Source organism: Microcaecilia unicolor, chromosome 1 (assembly GCF_901765095.1).
Source record: "Microcaecilia unicolor chromosome 1, aMicUni1.1, whole genome shotgun sequence".
Lineage (NCBI taxonomy): Eukaryota > Metazoa > Chordata > Amphibia > Gymnophiona > Siphonopidae > Microcaecilia > Microcaecilia unicolor.
In genome coordinates, this window is record NC_044031.1 from 160,204,662 (window position 1) to 160,230,000 (window position 25,339).

General features: G+C 43.7%; 1 protein-coding gene across 1 annotated transcript in view; it reads left to right on the forward strand.

Annotated features, from left to right (window-relative positions):
* DNAH11 (dynein axonemal heavy chain 11) overlaps positions 1 to 25,339 on the forward strand; it is a 708,797-nt gene that overhangs the window by 23,726 nt on the left and 659,732 nt on the right. Inside the window, exons 5-6 of the mRNA XM_030201723.1 lie at positions 943 to 1,176; positions 10,605 to 10,772. Coding sequence (XP_030057583.1) covers positions 943 to 1,176; positions 10,605 to 10,772 — 402 coding nt within the window. The remainder of the gene's footprint in view (positions 1 to 942; positions 1,177 to 10,604; positions 10,773 to 25,339) is intronic.

Sequence of the window (25,339 nt, forward strand, 5' to 3'; positions counted from 1 at the left end):
ACTTATATACAACAAAGGATAGTGGTAAATGGAATTTCCTCTATGGAAGGAAGAGTGATCAGTGAGGTCCATCAGGAATTTGTTGTGGGGTCCAAATATTTTCATTTCTTTATTATATTTCCCTTTGGTCTCTTTTGAAGGATGTATGTATTTTCTCTGTAAGTATCATCTCATATGGTTTATTTTATAGATATTTTGATTCCATTTCTCTCAACTGCCTTTAACCTATGTATATCCTATTGGGTATATGTCCTCCAGAACTAAACAAATTCTAGATGAGGTCTACACAGATCCAGTCACTTCCCCTTTTCTAGTGAGTATACCTTTCCCTATGGGCCATAACATTACTCTGGCTTGGGCCCCCACCTCATCACGCTGTAATTATCAGTCTTGTCAATCTCGCTGTGTGTCCCTATGATGCATACTGCTTTATCTTTCATTCTCACCTCCATTTTGGATTTTCTTTCATGGTTTTCTTTACCACAGATACATGGTATCTTATCTATCAAGCACTATGACCTCCTTTCAGCTTACATGGATCACTTTTTGTTCTCTTTGCTCCCTCATGTGTTTGTACTCTCTTGCAATCCGAATCATGTGTGAAAAAACAGGCTTTTCCTTCTAACTCCTTATTGTTCAGAACTGGCTCTGGGTCAAATCCTCCATGCACCTCCTCTAATCAGCATACTTTCCTCAGACACCATTTTATTTACCACTAGCCTTCATTGTGTATCAGGCAATAGGTTTCTAATCCAGTCCATAATTCTATAACCCATCCCTCAACTTATTTCTTTATCAAGAACTCTGATGAAACCCCAGGGCCTAGCACCTTCAAGCCCTGTAGAAATCAAAATAAGTAGATTCTGAAATGAAAGCTGTGGGACAACTGAGGGCACTCAGTTATATATATTTTTTGTTTTTGTTTGTTATGTTAAATCTCAGGCTATAAATTATCTCTCACCTGAAGATCTTCTTAAAGGAGAGCCTGAAGAAACTTTGGAGCATGTTCGAATATCAGTAGATGTCTTCAGGACCTTCAAACATTCATTTTTTAGCCATCGAGAAAACCTGCCAAAATATTTTACCAACAGCAAGGAATGTAAGCCTTGGGATTTCCACTCTCAAATGGTATTTGAGAGATTTGACAAATTTCTCAACCGCTTTATGAAGATCAAGGTATTTATTATTAACAGTTCTGTATGTTTATATACCTTGTTTACTGTAGAATATTCTAAAAATCTAACACTCTCATTTGCTTACATAGTAAATTTACAGTGTGTCACAGGTAGTTACAATGAATGCTAAATGTCAAATTGTTTAACTCCTTATTTTAATTATTGCCTAATAATTTAAATTATATTTCCAATATTTTAATTATATAACAGTTAGTTATTGTCAAATTGAATTTATTTCCTCAGGAAAGATCAAGAGTTCAGGCCTTTATCTTTTAAGTAATAGAAAACAGAACAGACCAGGAGTCCAGAAAATCCTTTATTAAGAGACCTAAAATGGCCATGTTTCACTGAAATGGCTGCATCAGGGGTTTGACATAACACTAATAAACATACAAATCAAAAAGAATATACAGAAATATGAATCATAAGTATGGTGAATGAATTCTAATTGCGTGCAAGCAAACATACAAAAAAACTCTTAAAATCTAACACATAAATGTAAGCTCACAAACAATACTTAAAAGCATATAGTCATGAAAATGCAATCCTAAAAGTATTTAAACTCTGTTAAAACTAATATCCTAAATCAAAGTGATTTAACAATATAGAAATGTGAAGCCAGTAAAGAGATATTATAAATGAATGGAAAAATATTCAACTCCAATGTGCAGACCTTATGTACATAATGAAACTATGTGGTGAGATGAGCAATGTTTGAATCATAATGACTGCATATAAAACCAAACATAATATAAATTCAAAGGGACACATACCTAACCAGGGGTAAAAGCAGTTCCTTAGCGCAGGCAGCAGATGAATCCATCAACTGGTGGGTTGTATCCATCTACCAGCAGGTGGAGGTAGAGATCACTGATTTAAGTGAGTGGTATTGGACGACCAGCCCCTCTGTAAGCTAGTATATCTCTATCTCCAGCAGGTAGTGGACGTCTCCTTGCCAGCTCCTGGATTCTTCTGCTTGAGACTTCTGGGCTAGTTTTGGCTAGCCAGTTGTGTGTAGAGGCGATTGGCTTCTATGCCATCCTTGGGGCATGCTTCTTTTGGGGTCTTCCTCACCCTGTGTCCCCCTTGTAATTCCCTGTCTGTTTGCTGTTTCCTTCCTTACCATTTAAAAAAAAAAAAAAAAAAGGTGAGAAACAGCTTCAGTACTTGTGCTGCAGCTTTTGCTGTTTAAAAAAAAAAAAAAAGACCTAAGGGAAGACTATTTTGATTTTGGCTGAAGGGAGCAGGAACACAGACGCTGTGTGTTGATCAGCTGTGCTCTCATGTTGTTCTATTCCAGCAGACGCTGGGTGAGTGCCTTTAAATTTATTTCTTGTGGAGAGTGCGTCAGGATGGCAGCTAAAGTAGCTAAGCACTGCTTCCGATGCGGCAAAAAGAGATCCGCATCGGGTTTGTGTGTGGCAGGCTGCTCGAAGTCGGGGCCGGCTGAGGCTGCCCCCGACACGGAGCCTTCGGTTTCCCGCGCTGCTACGTGTGCCATTTTGTCTTCTTCTGACACGGCTCCCGCCAGTCAGCTGATGGAGGTTCCAGAGCCTTTGTCGTCGGCGGATTCGTAGTGTGTTTCTCCTGCGTTGGTGCATCTGTCTGGGGAAACTCTTTTGGTGCCTGGGGGATCTGGGGATATGTTCTCCCCAGAATTTGTTCTTTTATTAGATCAGGCATATCTTTTAAAGAAGACTCCCTCACTGCCTTCTTCCCAGGGGCCTTTGCTGACATTAAATCCATCAGGAGCAGGGTTTGAGCCCATCCTCTCCTCGGTCCCTGATTCTCTCCCTCCTAAGAGAAGAAGAACGGCCTCTATGTCTGAGGGGGCATCTTTGGGCCCCGGTTCCCCGTTCCTTCTCTTGCTGTCTTGTCAGGGGACTCTCTTGCCCTTCTAGGACAGATGATTTTGCGGAGGGTGATTTGAAGCAGGATGAGCCTGATGACCCTACGGCTGTCTGGGTTTTCCATAAGGATGAGCTTACCTCTCTGATTGCTAATGTGTTGGCAGCTTTAGATATTGCAGATCCGGAACCTCAGGCTTCCTCGGTCAATCTTAAGATGCAAGCCTTCTAAGACATTTCCAGTTCATGAGGCTATTCAAGAGTTGATTTCAGCTCAGTGGTCCGATCCTGAGGGGACTTGTGGCCAAGGCAGTGTCTCGCCTTTTTCCGGTGGTTTCGAATCAGGCGGACAAGTATGTTCTCTATACTGTAGATGCTTTGGTAACGGCAGTTACCAAAAAGACGACCCTTCTGATAGAAGGGGGGGGGGGGGGGGTAACGCTGAGGGATATGCAGGACCGTCGTTTTGAGTCCTCTTTGAAACGTTCCTTTGAAATGTCGGCTTTGGCTCTTCAGACATCAATTTGTAGCTTGTATTCAGCCAGGGCATGTCTTAGTTGGCTTCATCAGGCACAGCAGCATGACCTGGATGAGGGTCCGAGTTTGCAGTCTGTTTCTGCACTTTTGGAATCAGGATTAGCTTATTTAGCTGATTCTCTTCATGACCTAGTTCGCTCGTCAGCTAAGCTTATGTCTCTTTCAATTTCTTCCCACCGTTTGTTGTGGTTACGCCATTGGGCGGCAGATTTGGCTTCTAAGCAAAGACTCTGCTTCCTTTCCGAGGCAAGCTTCTCTTTGGGGAAGATTTGGAAAAGATTAAGGATTTAGGTGACTCTAAGGGTCAACGTTTCCCAAAGGACAGCGCTCGGTCGACTCTGAGGACTTCTGCGTCTTCTGCTTCTCGGCCTTGGTTTAGAGAGGTTCGGCATTATCGGCCAGGTCAGCCTTCTGCTAACTTCCAGTGAAACCGCTTCCAGCAGCGTTCTTCCTTTTGGAATGATAAACGTACTGCAGCCTCCTCTAAACGCACAGGTGTTTCAGGGCGTCCTTCGCAATGATGGGGCGATGGTCCACTCTTCAGTTACAGAAATTGGCGGTCGGCTGACCCTTTTTTACAAAGAGTGGGCCAAAATTACTTCAGACCAATGGGTATTAGATATTATCAGAGAAGGTTACAAGCTAGAGTTTTCTTCTCCCGTTGGAGACGCTTTTGTGAAATCCCGTTATCTCTCCATGTCCAAATGGGTAGCAGTCGAAGCCACTATCTGTTCTCTCCTGGAGATTGGGGCAGTGGTTCCTATTCCGCTTTCCGAAATTCGCACGGGTCGTTATTCCATTTATTTCGTGGTTCCTCGAAAAGGAGGTTCTTTTCGGCCCATTCTCGATCTCCGCAGGATAAATCAGTTCTTGAGGGTTCAGCATTTTCACATGGAAACTTTGCGGTCAGTGATAGCTGCGGTTCAGCCAGGAGAGTTTCTCATGGCTCTGTATCTCAAGGAGGCATATCTTCATATCCCCATTTGGCAGCAACATCAGCGTTTTCTCCGCTTTGCCATTTTAGGACGTCATTTCCAATTCCGAGCACTTCCCTTTGGCCTGGCCACTGCTCCTTGGACGTTCTCCAAAGTCCATGGTGGTGGTAGCTGCGTTCTCGAGGAAAGAGGGGATCAGGTTTCATCCCTATCTCAATGACTGGTTGATTTGAGCGGATTCGGCTCTAGAGAGCCGCAAGGCGAGTCATTTGTCTGTTGCAGTCGTCGGGCTAGGTTATTAATTTTCCCAAGAGTTATCTGATTCCATCTCAGCAGTAAGCTACCTGAGTGTTCGCTTCAATACTGTGCTGGGTCGTGTCTTCCTCCCGGACGAGCGGGTGCTCAAGCTTCGTTCTCAGATTGCCAGTATCCTCAAGTTGACCTGTCCCCGGGCTTGGGATTGCGTTCAGGTTCTGGGTTCAATGGCAGCGACCTTGGAGGTTGTTCCTTGGGCCAGAGCTCACATGAGGCCACTTCAGTTGTCTCTGCGCAGGTGGTCTCCAGTCTCTCAGGATTATCAGTGCCGTCTCCCTTGGCTTTCCAGGGCGCGACGCAGTTTGACATGGTGGCTTCACAGTCTCCACTTGCGGAAGGGAATTTCTCTGGCAGTTCCGCAGTGGATTATAGTACTCTCAGATGCCAGCCTCTCGGGTTGGAGGGCTCTTTGTCTACAATGTTATGCCCAGGGGACTTGGTCAGCGACCGAGGTGGGCGGAGGCTCATCTGCAGTGCCTGTCGGCGGCTCACATTGCGGGTATCAGCAATGTACAAGCAGATTTCCTCAGTCGACACACCCTAGATCCAGCAGAGTGGGAGTTGTCGGTGGTGGTGTTTCAATAGATCTGTCGGAAGTAGGGAACTCCGACCATGGACCTCATGGCGACACAGAAAAACTCCAAGCTACCTCTTTTCTTCAGCAGAAGGAAAGAACCCAAGTCTGCAGGTCTCAACACTCTTCTTCAACCTTGGCCAGAGAACGCTCTTCTTTATGTGTTTCCTCCTTTTTTTTTGTTACATTTGTACCCCGCGCTTTCCCACTCATGGCAGGCTCAATGCGGCTTAAGAGGGTTAAGTGACTTGCCCAAAGACACAAGGAGCTGCCTGTGCCGGGAATCGAACTCAGTTCCTCAGTTCCCCAGGACCAAAGTCCACCACCCTAACCACTAGGCCACTCCTCCACTCCTTGGCTCTTGATCGGAAGGGTTCGTCTCAGGATTGCTCGACATCCCGGCCGGGTCATTCTGGTGGCTCCAGATTGGCCTTGGTGTCCCTGGTATGCAGATCTGGTACGGCTCCTAGTGGAGTCTCCTTTCCAACTGCCAGTCTTGTCAGATCTTCTTCATCAGGGGCCAGTAAACATGGAGGATCCTTACCACTTTGGTCTTATGGCCTGGCTATTGAACGGTCGCGGTTGAGAAAAAAGGGCTATTCTGATGTCATAGTTACTCTTTTGCATGCTTGTAAGCGGGCCACTTCTACAGCGTATGCCCGGGCTTGGCGCACTTTTGTGGCATGGTGTGAAGCCCGCACATGGTCTCCCTTTCAAGCGTCTGTGGCTCAGCTCTTAGCATTTTTGCAAGATGGTCTACAGAAAGGTTTGGCCTATGGTTCGCTTCAGGTTCAGGTGGCAGTCCTAGCGTGTTTTCGAGGGAGGGTGTCAGGTTCCTCCTTAGTGGTGCATCCAGACATGGTACGGTTTTTGTATGGGGCTCGTCATCTCCACCCCCCCCCCCCCCCCCTTTGCAGCAACCTTGTCCATCTTGGAACCTTAATTTGGTTCTTAGGGCGTTGCAAGGCTCTCCTTTTGAGCCGTTGCGTAGGGCTTCCGATAAAGATCTCACTGCTTCAGCGCATAGAATATCCGAGATTCAAGCCCTTTCATATCGGGATCCTTTTTTGCAGTTTTCAGAGACGGGTGTCACGTTGCGAACTGTGCCTTCTTTTTTGCCAAAGGTTGTTTTGGCTTTTCATCTCAATCAGCCTCTTTTCCTCCCTTCCTTTAGGGTAGTGGATTTTCCTGTGGCTTTTCGGAGTCTTCATCTTTTGGATGTGCGTCGCTTTCTTATTCGTTATTTGGCGATGTCTAATGATGTCTGGAAGACAGATCATTTGTTTGTGCTTCTTCAGGGTTCTCGTCGTGGCCAGGCAGCTTCAAAGCTGACTATTGCGAGATGGCTTAAGGAAGCTATTTCTTCAGCATATTTGTTGGCTGGGCGCAGCTTGCCGGAACCCTTACATGCTCATTCTACTAGAGTGCAGGCGACTTCATGGGCGGAGTCTTCGGTCTTGTCCTTACAAGAAATTTGTCGGGCGGCTACTTGGGCCTCCGTTCATTCCTTTAGTAAGCATTATAGAGTGGATGTAGCTGCCAGATCTGATGCTTCTTTTGGTACGGCGGTCTTGTCAAGGGGGACGAAGGTTTCCTGCCCTATCTAGAGACTGCTTTGGTACATCCCGCCAGTTGATGGATTCATCTGCTGCCTGTGCTAAGGAAGGTAAAATTATGTTCTTACCTGATAATTTTCTTTCCTTTAGCTGCAGCAGATGAATCCAGCATCCCTCCCTAACTTACTATCGCTTTGTTTCTCTAGGCACTCTGTGTGTTTTTGTTGTTCCTGTTTGTTCCAGTTCTTTTGTATTTTGCAGTTTCAAACACAAGTTTCAAAATGTAGAAACAGTTTCATCTTTACTCGAATATACTCTGGTTCTGTTGTTGTTGTTTCTCATCCTATTGTGAGGAAGGTTTTTTCTACTTCATGGACCTACCTTTGCTTTGTGATGAGACATATACTAGTCAGTGATCTCTATTGCCACCTGCTGGTAGATGGACACAACCCACTAGTTACCAAGGGGTGGGGGCGGTCCGCCTCGGGTGCTCGCCGCGGGGGGGGGGGGGGGGGGGGTGCCGGTCACCTGTCGGCTCTTCATTTTCATGCTCCCTCTGCCCCAGAACAGGTTACTTCCTGTTCCGGGGCAGAGGGAGCATGAAAACGAAGAGCCGGCAGGCGTGCGGCATCCCCCCCCCCCAGTGGCGTGCACCCGGGGGGGGGGGGGGTTCTTTCGCCGGGGGATCGGGGGTTCTTTCGCCCGGGGGGGGCGCTGCACCCGGGGGGCGGGGCGCATCGGCGATCCGCCCTGGGTGTCAGCCCCCCTAAGAACGCTACTGGGTAAGAACATAATTTTACCTTCTTCCCCTAGCCAGTAAATGTATATCCAAAATAGCCTAAAAATAGGAGGCAATAGAATAAAACGGAATCAATAAGCAGACATTTCAAGATATCTTAAAAAAAAAAAAAGGAGTGGAGGAATGAATCATACTCATATTCAGCAGTTATCTGAAAAAAAAATATGAGGCAGGGCAGCAGCTTGTCTCCTTTGTCCCACAATTGAATCTGTCATATTGGGTTCACAGACATAGTTTCATTATGTACATAAGGTGTGCACATTGGAGCCAAATATTTTTGCATTCATTTATAATATCTCTTTACTAGCTTCACATTTTTATGTTGTTAAATCACTTTGATATATGATATTGATTTTATCAAAGTTTAAATACTTTTAGGATTGTGTTTTCATGACCATATGATTTTTAAGTATTGTTTGTTTGCTTACACTTATGTTTGTTTGCATGCATGCAATTAGAATTCATTCACCATAATTATGATTACTATTTCTGTATATTCATTTTTTATTTTATTTATTTATTTTATTTTTGTTACATTTGTACTCCGCGCTTGCCCACTCATAGCAGGTTCAATGCGGCTTACATATTATATACAGGTACTTATTTGTACCTGGGGCAATGGAGGGTTAAGTGACTTGCCCAGAGTCACAAGGAGCTGCCTTTGCCTGCAGTGAGAATCGAACCCAGTTCCCCAGGACCAAAGTCCACCACGCTAACTACTGTATGTTTATTTATTAGTGTTATGTCAAATCCCTGACGCAGCTAATTCAGCGAAATGTGGCTATGTCAGGTGTCTGTTAAAGGATTTTCCTGACTCCTGGTCTGCTCTGCTTTCTGCTTCTTACTGTCTGCTGTGGACCTGCCAAGCCTCTTCTTTTTGGTACTCTTTTTATCTTTTAAGTTACAGTTTTCTAGATTTTCAATGCTATTGAGCTGGATTTACCAAGGCTTTTCTTTCATTTTTGGTTTTACTGTGAGGAAAGAAAAAATTGAATCAGGCCCTAAAAGTTTTAAAAAGAAAAACTCTTAGACAACCATTAATTTTACCCCCACCTCCTTCAATATACTTACCTTTGTTTGTATGCATAAATAAATAAATATATAAATTGCAGAATGTAAGGTGAGATTTGCTGTAATAGTATCTTCAATATGGGGCCCTTTTACTAAGCTGCTCTAGTAAATAGGTTTATCGTGTCCTAACACGGGTCTTTCCCACATGCTAAGCCCATGAACAGCATGGCCGTAAAGAGGCATTTTTTGGGGTTGTGCGCTAATGTTAGCATTAGTGCATGGCCATGTAACAACATTTGACATGGAAGTTCTTATCACATCTTATTTAGGAGGCACTAAGGGCTCCCACATTATGGAAATGCTAACCAGTTAGTGCATTAGTGATGTCGGCATGCTAGATTGGTCCTATTTTATATTATCTTCTCCAGGTCATTTAAGGGGGCCTTTTATTTATTTATTTATTTATTTATTTTATTTAGAAAGTCTTGATATTCCAGAGAGGACCTGCCAGTTTTCTTTTATGTGTGGTTTGCAGCATAACCAATATAAAAAAGGAGGAGGGAAAGATAGAAAGAAAGAAAGAAAGAAAGAAGGTGAGATGAGTCGGAAGAGGGGGAAAAGAGGACAGGGGAGAGAAAGTGAAAGTAGGGGAAAAGAGAAGGAGAGGGCTGAGAAAGTGAAGATAGTTAACCTGTAGTAGGTATTTTCTGAGGACAGCAGGCCAGTTGTTCTCTCATGTGGGTATCATCATCTGTGTTGCATGGTGCTGAACGCTTTCACAGCATATATAGCTTTAAGAGCACGGGCCAGTGTCCCCATTGCTCATGTGTGAGTACCTTCCCACCCATCGTGAGAGCGCAGGACCAGCTATACAAAAACAACTCGAAGGGGAGGTGGGAAGGTATGTAGAATGACTGGCTTAATGTCCTCGGAGAATACCTGCTACAGGTTAAGTATCTTTACTTTCTCCGAGGACAAACAGGCCATGCAATACTCACACATGGGAATTCCTAGCTGCCAGGCTCACTGAAAACAACAATAGTAGGACAATTGGAAGTTGCAACAGTGAGTTCAAAATACTAATCTTGAATATTTTTACTGCTATAATTGCCTATTGCTCATGTTTGATCTATTCTTACTGTACACCGCCTTGAGTGAATTCCTTGAAAAAGGCGGTAAATAAATCCTAATAAATAAATAAATAGATGAATAGGGCTTCCACATCCATGCTCCACCGCTGACACGCTCCTTCCCCCAAACCCCCAAAATCATAAATACCATGCACTTAGCAAAGCTAATGCAGAATGCTTTAGCACATCCTGTGTTAGGCCATTTTTCCAGCGTTAAGCTCGCATTAGCACTTAATGCAGCTTGGTATAATGCCCCATGTTAATTGATAGTATCATAATCTTTATATTGTATAACCAACTTGAGCTTGTGGTTTTTCTTTTTCTGTTATAAAGTGGAACGTCATATTTTTTTTCTCTATAACCCCTCCATCCGTTTTTTATTCACAAGATCTTTTTCTTCCTTATGTAGGGAGTTTTTTTGTTACTTGTGGATGTTTTTTCGGAAAGGAGGAGGAGCCCATGATACAGGCCAATTCAGTGGAGTCCTAATTAATGGTTCCCTGGGCTATTGAGGCTAGTTTATAAAGTATATGATATATATCAGTAGTGTGCAATTTCTCACAGAGTGTATAGCAAAAGAGCATTCATGAGTTTTTTGATATATGTTTAGTGCACTCTAGACAATTGAAGATATTTCCATTTTCTCTATAACTGCAAAATACTCAATACATTTATAAATATGTTGCTTTTCTTGCTTAAAAAGTCAGCTTTGCCGTTTACTTTAGGACATATTTGGAACAATTATGGAATTTCAAAGGTTAGAGAAACTGGAGTTTGGCGGTGACAGGGGCAAAGCACTGAATGAGAAGGTCTCTCATCTGAATGAGGAGTTCATAGGAAGCTGTAAAGTTTTCCAGGAGAGCACATACAACCCTTTGGATTTCAACAGTATGGTAATATTGCTCTGTTCTTATTTATATTTAACTATGTATCAGCAGTTGCCTTGAGATACAACATTTGTTTACTATTGTTTTATATACTAATTAGCAACTGTACTAGGAAAATTGTCTTGAAAATGTAGAATATGATTTTCTTGAGAGAGAAATGACCAGCGGATTGAATTTGGTATTCTTTAAGCTGAAATGCAGCCGAAATTAGAGCATGAAAACTTTCCCTCATCTGTTCTTATTGAAATTATCTTCTAAAGGGTCATGGATTTGATATGCTATCTTTCTGTAGATACAACCAAAGCAATTTACATATTTTTCTGTTCCTAGTGGACTCACAATCTAAGTTTTGTAACTGGGGCAATGGAGGGTTAAGTGACTTGCCCAGGGTCACAAGGAGCTTCAGTTGGAATTGAACCCAGTATTTTTTTGAGGGGTGGAGGGTAGTTTTAATAACTTGTGCATACTATTGCAAAGGAAAAATGGAACATTAAGGCAGGAAACAAATGCTGAAGTTTGAATACCTTTTTAATTTATAGACAATTTTGCTCTTACGGAGGGCCTGTCTGTACATCCTGCATGCATATGATTATTTGTTCATATAAACTATGCATAGATAAAGCTGAGAAGAGGGGTAGGAAATGGCAGAGAAGTCGGGCCCTCTTGCCTCAATATGATCAGGGCAATGATGGAACAAAAGTCAGTGCTATAGAGACTCCAACCCCTGTAACCAAATACAAAAGGAAGCCTGCAGTACAATAATCAGTATATCTTCATCAGGGATCCAACCCTCACCAACAAAAGAGGAGGCAGTTTGTTTCAGTAACATTCTTCAATGTGCTGTCGGTATGAAAGAGTTGACTAGCTGAAAAAGGTGATAGGAAGTTTGAAGAAAGGAGTAAATGCAAGGGGTTGTCCCCTTCTTTTGTGATGTATACCCCCTAGGTAGTTTATATGGTGACCTCTCCCCCCACTTTCATATTTGTCTAGTTGCACTATAATTAATGCCCCCACCTCCATTCAGTCACATACACACCCGCAGACTCTACCTCCTCTTTTTGAAATCTCTGAAATCGTATCTATTTAAAATATATTTACTGTAACTTTTGTATCTTTATGTTCCAGTGAAATCTCCTGAGTGTAATCTGCTTTGGTCCATAATAGGAGTTGACGGACTATAAATGACACATTACGTTACACCCATGCTCATGTACAAGCCATGCTGCTCCATGCTGCCACCCTGCACTTATGATACCCAACATTTCTCCCACTCCTACAGCCATGTGGCCACTCAATGCCATATTCACACACCCCACACCAATGCCTCTCATTCTGTCATTGAATTTTATCTTTAAAGAATGCTTAGAGCATATATGTTTCAACTTGCTGCACTCTAGTTGTATTTCTTGTTGTCTTAGATTTTTATTTTCATATATTATAGGACATCTCTACACAATACTTGCCATTGAATTAATATTTGTCATTTTTATTTCTGGAAAATTAATATTTTGTAATTAATATTTTGTTAAGCTTTCTTTGTGTTTATTTTTCATAATTTTATTTATTTATTTTTTTGTTACATTTGTATCCCACATTTTCCCACATATTTCTAGGCTCAATGTGGCTTACATAGTACCAGAGGGCGTTAACACTCATTACATGTACATATTAAAGGAGAGCTTTTCCTAGAAATTTAATTTTCCCAGTATTAACTACCATTTAAAAATGTTCTTAAAAAGTTAATTAAAATGCAGCCTTGGTCACTTCTGGCAAATTGTAGGTTGTTGTCACAACCTATCATTTACAATGCCTGGAAGAAAATAATTCAACTCTCGAGACCTTCTAGTTTTGTATTCTTGATTCTGTTCCCAATATGTTGGTAGAAAATTCTTTACACTTAATGAAATGCTATAGCTTGTCTTTTGCTTCAACATCAAGTTCGTTAGAGTCAACTGCAGCATCAACTCTGTTTGACATATGTTTATTATTTTTCAAAGCACATTTCCTAGCAAACACTCAATAGTTGCCTTTTTCACACCTTGTTGTTCAGTAAACAAAAATCTAGTAGTAAATTCCAGCAGTTTGTTCTTGCACCCTTGCTTATCTTTCATTTTATTTTTTTATCAGGATGAGGCAGTGCCCAGTCACGAGCAGGAGAAGGGGGGTCATAGCATCTCATGCAAAATATATCTGGATTCAGTATATTTAGAAGTAAAATACCATAACTTGGAGATCTCTGCATTCAGATGTTAAGATCCATGTTTGTTTGTTTGTTTTTTTAGTAATACATTTTTACGTTTTCTGAAGATCATAGAATACAGAAAGAAAAATAAAACAGAACCACACAAGTGCAAAAATGAGCAAACAATAAGGGAAATGCACATATAGGACATACTTGACTTCTACCTAATGTCAGACTAAGAACAGCAACAGCAGATAAATACCAAGTAGAACATTCAATCCCTGTGAGTATAAACCAAGACCATACTATCCATATCAGCAAACAGGCATTAAACACGTGGAGGTGCATAATCAACGGGGCGCCCAAGTTTTCCTGAGGGCGTCCCCACAAAGGAGTGGGGAAACCCGTATTATCGAAACAAGATGGGCATCCATCTTTTGTTTCGATAATACGGTTGGGGACGCCCAAATCTCAACATTTAGGTCGACCTTAGAGATGGTCGACATAAATGATGAGATGGTCGACCTTAGAGATGGTCATCCCCGGTTTTTGGCGATAATGGAAACCGAGGATGACCATCTCAAAAATGACCAAATCCAACTCATTTAGTCATGGGAGGAGCCAGCATTTGTAGTGCATTGGTCCCCCTGACATGCCAGGACACCAATCGGGCACCCTAGGGGGCACTGCAGTGGACTAACTGATGCACTAACTGAACGGAAAAAGCCCTTCCCTACCGATCCCTTAGGACATGTATGCATGAAGGAAATCGCATGCAAATGAGCTGCTCACTGTTAGCTCATTTGCATACGATTTCCTTCCTAAGGAGGGGAAGCCAGACAAGCTGCTTGTATAATAGCAGTCTACAAACTTTAAAAAAACACAAGTCCAGGTGAAAACGTCCAAGTGCTCGTCAGGGATATCTTTTTATTTTTTTAGTATTGGTGAAGGACGTCCAAGTGTTAGGCGCCTTCGCTATGCCTCCGTCCCTGCGACGGGCAGTTGAGGACATCCAAAATGTGGATGTTTCTGTGAGAAGGACATCCATGCCTTTGCTATGCCTCCGACACCCCCTTTATTTATTTATTTATTTGGAGTTAAAAGCAGCATAAAAAAGGTGGGCTTTTAGCTTAGATTTGAAGACGGCCAGAGATGGAGCTTGACATACCGACTCAGGAAGTCTATTCCAGGCATATGGTGCAGCAAGGTAAAAGGAACGAAGTCTGGAGTTAGCAGTGGAGGAGAAGGGTGCAGATAAGAGAGATTTACCCAGTGAACAGAGTTCCTGGGTAGGAATGTAGAGAGAGATGAGAGTGGAGAGGTACTGAGGAGCTGCAGAGTGAATGCACTTATAGGTCAATAAGAGGAGTTTGAACTGTATGTGGAAACGAATAGGAAGCCAGTGAAGTGACTTGAGGAGAGGGCTAATATGAGCATAATGACACTGGCAGAATATTAGTCGTGCAGCAGAATTTTGAACAGATTGAAGAGGAGCGAGAGATGGCTAAGTGGGAGACCTGTGAGAAGTAAGTTGCAATAGTCTAAGGGAGAGGTGATAAGAGTGTGGATGAGGGTTCTGGTAGTGTGCTCAGAAAGGAAAGGGTGAATTTTGGTGATATTATACAGAAAGAAACGACAGGTTTTAGCAGTCTGCTGAATATGTGCAGAGAAGGAGAAGGAGGAGTTGAAGATGATCCCAAGGTTACGAGTTGATGAGACAGGAAGGATGAGAGTGTTATCCACAGAAATAGAGAATGGGGGAGGAGGAGAGGTTGGTTTAGGGGAAAAGATAAGCTCAGTCTTGGTCATGTTTAGTTTCAGATGGCTGTGAGACATCCAGGCAGCAATGTCAGACAGGCAGGCAGATACTTTGGCCTGTATTTTGGCTGAGATTTCTGGTGTGGCGAGGTAGATCAGGGAGTCATCAGCGTAAAGATGATAGTGAAAACCATGGGATGAGATCAGAGTACCAAGGGAAGAAGTATAGATGGAGAAAAGAAGAGGTCCCAGGACAGATCCCTGAGGTACACCAACTGACAGTGGGATAGAAGTAGAGGAGGATCCACTAGAGTATACACTAAAGGTATGCTGGGAGAGATAAGAAAACCAGGAAAGAACAGAGCCCTGAAAGCCAAGTGAAGACAGCGTATCAAGGAGTAAGCTGTGATCAACAGTGTCAAAAGCAGCAGATAGATCAAGAAGGATGAGGATAGAATAGAGACCTTTGGATCTGGCCAAGAACAGATCATTGGAGACTTTAGCAAGCACTGTTTCGGTTGAATGAAGGGGGCAAAAGCAAGATTGAAGTGGATCAAGAATAGCTTGAGATGAAAGAAAGTCAAGGCAACGGCGGTGAATAGCACGTTCAAGTATCTTGGATAGGAAAGGGAGGAGGGAGATGGAGCGATAGTTGGAAGGACAGGTAGGGTCCAATGAAGGTTTTTTTAAGGAGTGGTGTGACTAAGGCATGTTTGAAGGCATCAGGAACAGTCGCAGTGGACAGTGAAAGATTGAGGATATGACAGATAAAAGGGATGACAGTAGGAGAGATAGTGTTAAGTAGATTGGTGGGAATAGGATCAGAAGAGCAGGTAGTTAGTTTCAAGGAGGAAATAAGATGTGTAGTTTCCTCTTCAGTGATTTCAGAAAAGGAAGAAAAGGAGGGGTTAGAGGGTTGAGACAATGGACTAAGGGAAGGAGAGGTGGAGGTGACCTGGTTGAGAATTCAAGTTTAATCTTGTGAACCTTATCATGAAAGTACTCAGCCAGAGTCTGGGGGGAAAGTGAAGGCGGTGGGGGGGGGGGGGGGGGGGGGGGTGGAGGTGAAGGCACTTTGAGGAGAGAGTTTGAGCCAAGAAAATTTGTCAACTGGATGTGATAGTCCTGTTTGGCAAGTAAAAGAGCAGACTGGAAGGAGGTCAGCAAGAATTTGAAATGTATGAAGTTCGCATGGGCACGGGATTTCAGCCAAAGGCATTCGGCAGAGCGGGCGCAGGAACGTAGGTAGCAGATTCTAGAGGTCAGCCAAGGCTGGGGTTTGGTACGTTTTACAGAACGGGGAATGGGAGCAGCAAGAGTATCCAGAGCAGAGGAGAGAATAGTATTATAGAAAGAGACAGCCACATTGACAGACTTGGATAACATAGTGGTAGAGAAGAGATTTGAAACACTGGAGGACAGAGTACAAGGGTCAATAGCCCGAAGATTCCTAAATGTATTGGTTAAGATTGGACAGGACTGGGGAGGAGGGTGTTTAAGTGTGAAAGTTATCAGATGATGGTCAGAGAGGGGAAGAGTTGAGGCACAGAAACTGGAGAGTGAGCAGTTTGAGAAGAGGATAAGATCAAGACAGTGGCCATTCTGGTGAGTGGGGGCAGTGGAGCACAGTTGAAGATTGAAAGAGGATGTTAAAGCAAGAAACTAAGAAGCATAAGAGTCAGAGGGATCATTAGCATGAATGTTAAAATCCTCAAGAATGAGGGAAGGAAATGAAGGTACAAGAAAGAAGGAAAGCCAGGCATCAAAGTCAGTGAGAAAGGAAGAAAGGGACTTATCAGGCGGTCGATAAATGAGGGCTACTCGGAGAGGCAGAGGAGCAAATAGATGGAGTGGACTTCGAAGGAAGAAAAACAGTGAGACTGAGGTGGAAGAGTGGAGGAGTGGTCTAGTGGTTAGGGTGGTGGACTTTGGTCCTGGGGAACTGAGGAACTAAGTTCAATTCCCACTTCAGGCACAGGCAGCTCCTTGTCACTCTGGGCAAGTTACTTAACCCTCCATTGCCCCATATAAGCCGCATTGAGCCTGTCATGAGTGGGAAAGCGCGGGGTACAAAAGTAACAACAAAAAAAAAGAAGAGGTTGAAATCTACAAGAGGGTGAAAAGAGTAGCCCGACACCACCTCTGCGGCCAACCGGGCAAGGAGTGTGGGAGAAAAGATAACCTCCATGGCATAGGGCCGTGACTGAAACAGAGTCTTCAGGGTAAAGCCAAGTTTCAGTTAGGGCAAGCAGATGGAGAGTACGAGAGATAAAGAGGTCATGGATGTAGGAAAGTTTGTTACGGACAGAGCAGGCATTCCACAGAGCGCAAGAGAAAGGCAGGGAAGAAGGGGGGAGGAAAGGAACAGAAATTAGATTGGAGATATCATGGTGTGACCTGCACAAATAGGATGAGAGCTGATGTGGAGGACCAGGATTGGGATTAATGTTCCCAGTGGAGAGCAGGAGAAGGCGCAAGAGAGTACGGAGAAGAGTAGGAGAGGTATGACGACAGCAACGAAGGTGAGATGTAGTCAGATAGAAAGGAGATGGAAGGAAGGAAATGTTGAAGGTTAAGAGCTGAGAAAAAGGAATAGGAAAAAAGAGATGGTGAGATGATGAATACAGAGGATGGACAATGTGTTCCTGCAGTGTACAGTGGTTTCAGATGGAGAAACAGATTAGGAAGGGACAGTACCAAGAAGAAAAAGTGTACTGGAGCCATAAGTAGTAACTGGGAGAAAAATAAATATAAAGAGAAAAATGCCCCGTGCGCCATCAGGCACGCGGCACCTAGAGCGGAGGCCCTGAGTGGATCGGAGTGGACCTGGGAGTCACCCCGGAGAAGGCTGTAAAGGATATGCAGATGAGCTGCAAGTCCTCCACAGCACCTGAAAGGCAGCCGGTGGTAGAGCTGGGCACCTCTCAGCCAAGGAAAGGCTTACCAGGGGTTAGGCCGAAGCCAGCATTCCTCCCCTGAGGTTCACCTGATCCTAGCCAAAAAGCACCTGGAAATCCTGGGCACCTGGAGCGAGGGCCCTGGGAAGATCGGGGTGGACCTGGGAGTCACCCCGGATACAGCTGTGAGGATATGCAGAAGGGCTGCAAGTCCTCCACAGCACTTGGTGGGAGCACTGGGCACCTAGAGTGGAGGCCCTGAGTGGGTCGGAGTGGACTTGGGAGTCACCCCGGAGAAGGCTGTAAAGGATATGCAGATGAGCTGCAAGTCCTCCACAGCACCTCTCAGCCGAGGAAAGGCTTCCACTCCCTTGAAATTTGGCCATCGCTGTGGGGGGGGGGGGGGGGGGGGGGGGAGTTCAGGACGTCCAAAATGTTTGAAAGAAGGATGTCCACGCCTTCACTATGTCTCCGCTGACACACACACCTTCCCCCCCCCCCCCCCCCCCCCCCCCCCCCCAGGGACCTGCATACTGCTGCGATGGACCTGAGTATGATATTTGAGGCTGGAAAAAAAGTTTTTAAAGTTTTTTTTTTTTTTTTTCACGGTGTGAGGGAGTTAGTTACCACTGGGGGAGTCAGGGGAGGTCATCCCCGATTCCCTGTGGTGGTCATCTGGTCAGTTTGGGCACCTTTATGAGGCTTGGTCGTAAGAAAAAATGGACAAAGTAAAGTGGGCCAAGTTGTTCATCAGGGACGCCCTTCTTTTTTCCATTATCGCTCGAGAATGCCCATCTGTTAGGCACGCCCCAGTCCCTCCTTCACTACACCTCCGACATGCCCCCAGGAACTTTGGTCATCCCCACGACGGGTAGCAGTTCGGGAAACGCCCAAAATCAGCTTTCAATTATCCCGATTTGGGCGACGCTGGGAGAAGGACGCCCATCTCCCAATTTGTGTCGAAAGATGGGCGCCCTTCTCTTTCGAAAATAAGCCTGATAATCACATAAACAAAGGGAAAAATGATTTAATCACAAGGGCTACCACAATATTGCAAATATGAAAAGGATAGTGAGCCTGATCATTCTGCCAGATGATATTCAAATTTGGTATCCATACTCACATAATTCTACCAAAGATGAGCAGCTATTTTTCCAATGCATCAGGATCACTTTAACATTAAGGCATCAAAAAGAGATTTAAACTCCTTTGAGAAATTTTTGAAAAATAGGCATTATTTTGTTGTTAAGGATGGTGTAGGTTCTTATACATGGAAATCTTGTGGGGTCCCACAGGGTTCTCCTATTTCCTCACATCTATATGTGCTCACTTGGATATATTATACTGGAGACTGGTGTGAAACTTCTGTTGTATGCTGAAGATACCTTTTGTGTTGATTCATGTGGATTTTTCTCGAGATGTTATTCCAAGATTAATAATTGCATAGAGAAAATTAGCTGTCAGGCCTGTTCTTTCAATCTCGAATAAGGTTAAGACAAAAGTTGTACATATGTTAATATTCTGTGTTTATTCCTTGTTCTGACAGCACTCAATTGACAATAAATAAAACCCCAAAAGTTCTTGGGGTTATTTTGGACAGCATCTTGACTATGAATGCGTAGATTAAACATTCATCTCAGAAAACATTTTTCAAGTTAAAACAACTTTGTTTAGTCCGTTCTTATTTTATTTCCAATCATTTCAAAGTATTGGTGCAACTGTTCGTTTTGTCAGTTAGATTACTGCAATTCTTTGTACATTGGTATCACTCAATGGCAGATGCAAAGATTACAGTTGATTCACCCTGGTCTTTTGTAATTGCTGTGGACATGAAAGTATCAGGATGCTGGGGAGCAGAATGGTGCAACTTTCATTTTAACCCTCTCCGATCCAACTCCTTTCCCTGGGACCATATTTAAAAGTGGCACCATGACCCTGCCCTTCACTTCTGGGTATTCACCCACTGTCATCTGCACCCCTCTCCTTTGCCCACTTGCCTTTCACAGTGTCTTGGGCCCCAACACATAGCAGCAAGGGCACAACCCAAGCGGATATACCTCTACTACCACTGCCATGGACCCCTGCTTTCCACCTCTGCCTGAAGCTTTTCTGCAGCAGGAGGAATTAAGGCGACGCTCCATGACTGCCAACTGACTCCACTTTTGCTTTTACCACCCCTCCAAGGACCCACACTGCTGCTGTCTCTTGCTTCTGTAGTCCTGCTTCCTGTTAGTCACAACAGGCCCCAAATCCTGCCTACAAAGTCATCCTCAATTTAAAGATGCACAAGGAACTCTTCCAGAACTGGACCCTGTTTATTGTATTTTATATGCACTGTGTTATCCCAATGTTGTATTGTTTTTGTTCTTTCTGTGTACTGCTCAGGAATAAGTGGTTTATAAAGTCCAGATTAGATTAGTCCCTACAGCCCTTAACAATTTGCTTGCTTTCATCTATAGCTGCTACTAGAATTTGAATCTGAAAAGCTTAGGAGCTAACAGATAGCAACAGGTCATCAGGGGCAATCTATACTAGTCCTGGTTGTACTTTCACTGTGTGACAATAAACCCGTCATTGGCAAAATTGGCAGTTGGAGCATATGGGATGAAGGGAGATGGAGTAAGTGAACTTTTATTTAAACAAAGAAAACAAAAATAATTTGTGAAAAAAATGCAACACATTTTAAAATTGTATATGCATTATTAGTTATCTGCAGTGGAACTTTTTTGTTGTTTTCATATTTGTTTTTCTTTTAAGAAGTGTTTTGTTTCAGGTATTCTCTTTGTCAGTGTATGCTATTGCTTTGCATGAACAAAGTAAGAATAATGTGCACTTTTGATAATAAACACAATTTTTTTTCTATTCCATTTTTGAAATCTATATGAAAAGACAAAGGATATGTCATTGATATTTCTTACATCACTTCAAAATTGTTTGCACATTCCTAGTGTGCATGTGTGAATATGAGTTTAAAACGTAATGTACATTTTATTTGATAAAAACCTGATCTTAAGGTACAAGAGTGAAAATCTAGCTGTTGAACAGAAGCATGGGAAACCAAAAAAAAAAATGAATGTGCAACAGTTAAAAACTGACAAAATTCCTGAGGCAAGACAAGTAAACTATAATGGACCACACTCACTCAGGCGATCTGACATGTGGAGGGGCATAATTGAACGGGGCGCCCAAGTTTTCCTGAGGGCGTCCTCACAGGACATCCCTGCGAAGGGGTGGGGAAACCTGTATTATCGAAACAAGATGGGCGTCCATCTTTCATTTCGATAATACGGTCGTGGACGCCCAAATCTCAACATTTAGGTTGCCCGTAGAGATGGTCGTCCCCGATTTTCGGCGATAATGGAAACCGAGGACGCCCATCTCAGAAAAGACCAAATCCAAGCCATTTGGCCGTGGGAGGAGCCAGCATTCGTAGTGCACTTGTCCCCCCTCACATGCCAGGACACCAACCGTGCACCCTAGGGGGCACTGCAGTGGGCTTCAGAAAAAGTTCCCAGGTGCATAGCTCCCTTACCCTGTGTGCTCAGTCCGCCAAAACCCACTCCCCATAACTGTACAACACTACCATAGCCCTAAGGGGTGAAGTGGGGTACCTAGATGTGGGTACAGTGGGTTTGTGGTGGGTTTTGAAGGGCTCACATTTACCTCCAGAAGTGTAACAGGTAGGGGGGATGGGCCTGGGTCTGCCTGCCTGAAGTGCATTGCAGTACCCACTAAAAACTGCTCCAGGGACCTGTAGGGAGCTGGATATGACATTTGTGGCTGGCATAGAGGCTGGCAAAAAATATTTTTAAAGTTTTTTTTTTTTAAGGGTGGGAGGGGGTTAGTGACCACTGGGGGAATAAGGGGAGGTCATCCCTGATTCCTTCTGGTGGTCATCTGGTCAGTTCGGGTACCTTTTTGTGGCTTGGTCGCAAGAAAAAATGGACCAAGTAAAGTTGGCCAAGTGTTCGTCAGGGACGCCCTTCTTTTTTCCATTATTGGCTGAGGACGCCCATGTGTTAAGCACGCCCCAGTCCAGCCTTTGCTACGCTTCCGACATGCCCCCGGGAACTTTGGTTGTCCCCGCAATGGAAAGCAGTTGGGGACGCCCAAAATCGGCTTTCGATTATGCCAACTTGGACGACCCTGGGAGAAGGACGCCCATCTTCCGATTTTTGTCAAAAGATGGGCGTCCTCTTTCGAAAATAAGCCTGATAGTATATATATTTGCATGCATCTATATATCAATCTGTATAATTTACAATGTGATGAAAATACCTGCTGGCCAGTTTTGAATTTTTAAAAGCACTGATCTGAGAAATGAGAGAATAATAAAATTTGAAATATATCAGTGGGTTAAAAAGTTAGGGGATGTGGATATGTCTCTCCCTTTGTGCTATCCACTTCCCTCTTTCACATACTCCATGTTCCTCACCATCCCTCCTGCACTATCCCCTTCCATGCCCATTCATCCTCCCTTTTGCACTATCTCCCATTTCCTCCCTTCTATCTCTCCCATTGCCTTCCCTTCCACCCTCTGCCACACCCTTGCATTCCCCTCCCATTCCCTTCTCCCTTTGCACTCTACCCCTCCACTGCTATTCCTCCCCCGCATTCCTTCCCTCCCTTCCTCCTTGTACTCTCCAAAATCTGTTCCCCCATTCCCACAGCTTCCTATCCTTTGATGCTCCTTGGTGATTATGGCTCTAATCCTTTTCCTCTGCTTGTGTGTGTGTGTGTGTGGGGGGGGGGGGGGGGGGGGGGGGGGTTGAGTCCCTGTCAGCATTCTGTGCTTTTCTTTGTGACTCTTCCAGTGTTATTTGGGTAGAGGGGCCTGCACTCTGATTCTGGCTTCATATTCATGCTGATTCTGTATGCATCTGTTTGTTTCTGCAAGCACAAACAAATGTGTACAAACGAATGGGTAGACAAATGGAAATGAAATACTTGAGAAATACCGCTTTTTAAATTTCCTGTTACTTTTGTTGAGAAGGGATTAGTATACAATATATAGAACATAATGTAGTACCCACTTGTGGGTGTCTCTGTGTATGAGCATGACCTGCCTGAAGTCCCTCCTTAGGAAGGCTGCTTTGGTCCCTGAATGCTTGGCTTCTGGTGCCTCTCTCTTCTCCCTCCAGGAAAACTCAGACAAATATGACTGTGAACAAGGCTGGCTGGGAGTATTTAAAAGTTTATTCAGCTTATACAGTTCTAGGTTTATGGTAAGTGCCAGTAGTGTGCAATTAATCAGTGGCAATAATAAACTCTATGTAACATAACCATTTAACGAACAGCAAGCATCTTTTATACAGTATGTTCCTATAAAAGATCAGTTAATCATTCCAATAATTGGTAGTACCTTTCCCAACATAACATTACCAGCTAAATAAGGAACCCTGGTATCACACCCCCATATCCCATTACCTATTTTCCGCACCATTCTCCTTCCCCACCATACTCCAAGTCTAGGCCAAAATGCAACTGGACTGATGACTGCTGCTGGAAGTTATGGGAGTATCTGTGGTGCCTGGTCTATTTCTGCAACTCTTTGGCTGGTCCCACACTGTTGCCAGGCTTCCATCCCCTCTTGGAGTGGTTGCTGCTCAACCACCTCTTAGCTGCTAAACTTTCCTCCTACCTGGAGGGGATGCTTCCTTATTGCTTCTCTACTGAAGTACCTTGCTACCTGGGGCCATCCGTTTGCCTCTCAGCTGTTGCAGCCTCTGTCCTTGGGTTGTGTTCTTAATCCCACCATTGCACCTGAGCTATATGGGGCTATCTGCCACTGTACCCCTCTTTTTGCCAGCTTTGCCACCACTACCACCCTACCTCCTAGGGTGTATACACCAGATGCTGCCTCTCTGTCCTTGAAGCCTATCCTAGAAACTGGCTCCACCAGGCATCTCTTTGCTGCTTCAGTGCCTCCTCCAGGCACCTCTCTGCTGCTGTTCCTCAGAATCTGGCAGGATCTTCCTTTTTGGGAGGAGTATCTCTGCTAGGTTTAAGACTGTTTCTCTAGTTCTTTGTAAACAAAGGTTTTATTGACTCTAGATCTTTATGATTCCTGCTCAGAGAGAGCATATGAACTGTAGTTCAGTTCACCAACCAGGAAGGCACCGTATTTATTTATTTAAAAGAAATTTGATATACTGCCTTAACTAACCACTAGATCTAGGTGGTGTACAATAAAAGCAATAACAGCAATCTCATGAAAAAGAAAGAAAAGAACTACAAAATGAGATGGGAAAGGATGCATTCATCACTATCCACCAAAAAGGCAAAAATCAGGCAGAGACTATGGATTTTCATGTATTCTCAAATTTTTTTTGTTACATTTGTACCCCGCACTTTCCCCACTCATAGCAGGTTCAATGCAGCTTACATATTATATACAGGTACTTATTTGTATCTGGGGCAATGGAGGGTTAAGTGACTTGCCCAGAGTCTTTCAGTGCAGTTTTAAAGTTTTTCAATGAATGTTCAACCCTGACAGCCAAAGGAAGAGAGTTCCAAAAGAAAGGGGTGGAAAAAAAAAGAAGGCATGGTGACAATTCTGAAGCCAGGTACTGGGGCAAAATCCTATTCTTTCTGGTTGTAGTTCTGCCTTCCCCATGAGTATAGTACACTCCTGTCACCTTCTCACAAAAATGCATTCAAGTATTTTATTTTATTTATTTGTTACATTTGTATCCCACATTTTCCCACCTATTTGTAGGCTCAATGTGGCTTACATAGTGCCAGAGATATATTTGCAGACTCCGGAGTAAACAAATACAAGGTGATGTTGTGGGAGGAATAGAGTTCATGTTGTAGGACCACATAAAGGAATCGTACAACGGAAGAGTTTTGTGATGGCCATTATGAACTTTGGTGGTGGTGTGTCGCTGAGTTCAGGCATTTATGTTGGGTCGGTAGGGTATGCCTTTTTAAACAGGTAGATCTTAAGTGATTTTCTGAAGTGTAAGTGGTCGTATGTGGTTTTTAAGCCTTTTGGTAGTGCGTTCCACAGTTGTGTGCTGATGTATGAAAAATTGGATGCATAAGTTGATTTGTATTTGAGTCCTTTGCAGCTTGGGTAGTGGAGATTTAGGTACATTCGTGTTGATTCGGATGTGTTTCTTGTTGGGAGGTCGATCAAATCTGTCATATATACCGGTGCTTCACTGTAGATAATTTTGTGGACCATAGTGCAGATTTTGAAGGTGATGCATTCTTTGGGAGCCAGTGTAGTTTTTTGCGGAGGGGTTTTGCGCTTTCAAATCTTGTTTTTCCAAAGATGAGTCTTGCTGCCGTGTTTTGAGCAGTCTGAAGTTTCTTTTAAGGTTTGCACTTTGCATCCCACATAAATTCCATTGCAATAGTCTGCATGGCTTAGTACCATTGATTGTATCAGGCTGCGAAATGTTTCCCTCGGGAAGAATTGTTTCACGCGTTTGAGTTTCCACATCGAGTAGAACATTTTCGTTGTTGTGAATTTTGCTTGGCTCTCTAGAGTTATGTTGCGTTCCAGTGTAACGCTGAGGATTTTCAGGCTGTCTGAGACCGGGAGGGTGTGGTCTGGGGTGTTGATAGTTGTGGGACTGGCCTTGGTGTGTTGGGATGAAAGGATGAGACAATGGGTTTTTTCTTTGTTGAGTTTTAGTTGAAATGCATTTGCCCAAGAGTCCATGGTATTCAAGCCGATCTTGAGTTCGTTAGCGATTTCTGTCGGTGTAGATCTGTAAGGAATGTAT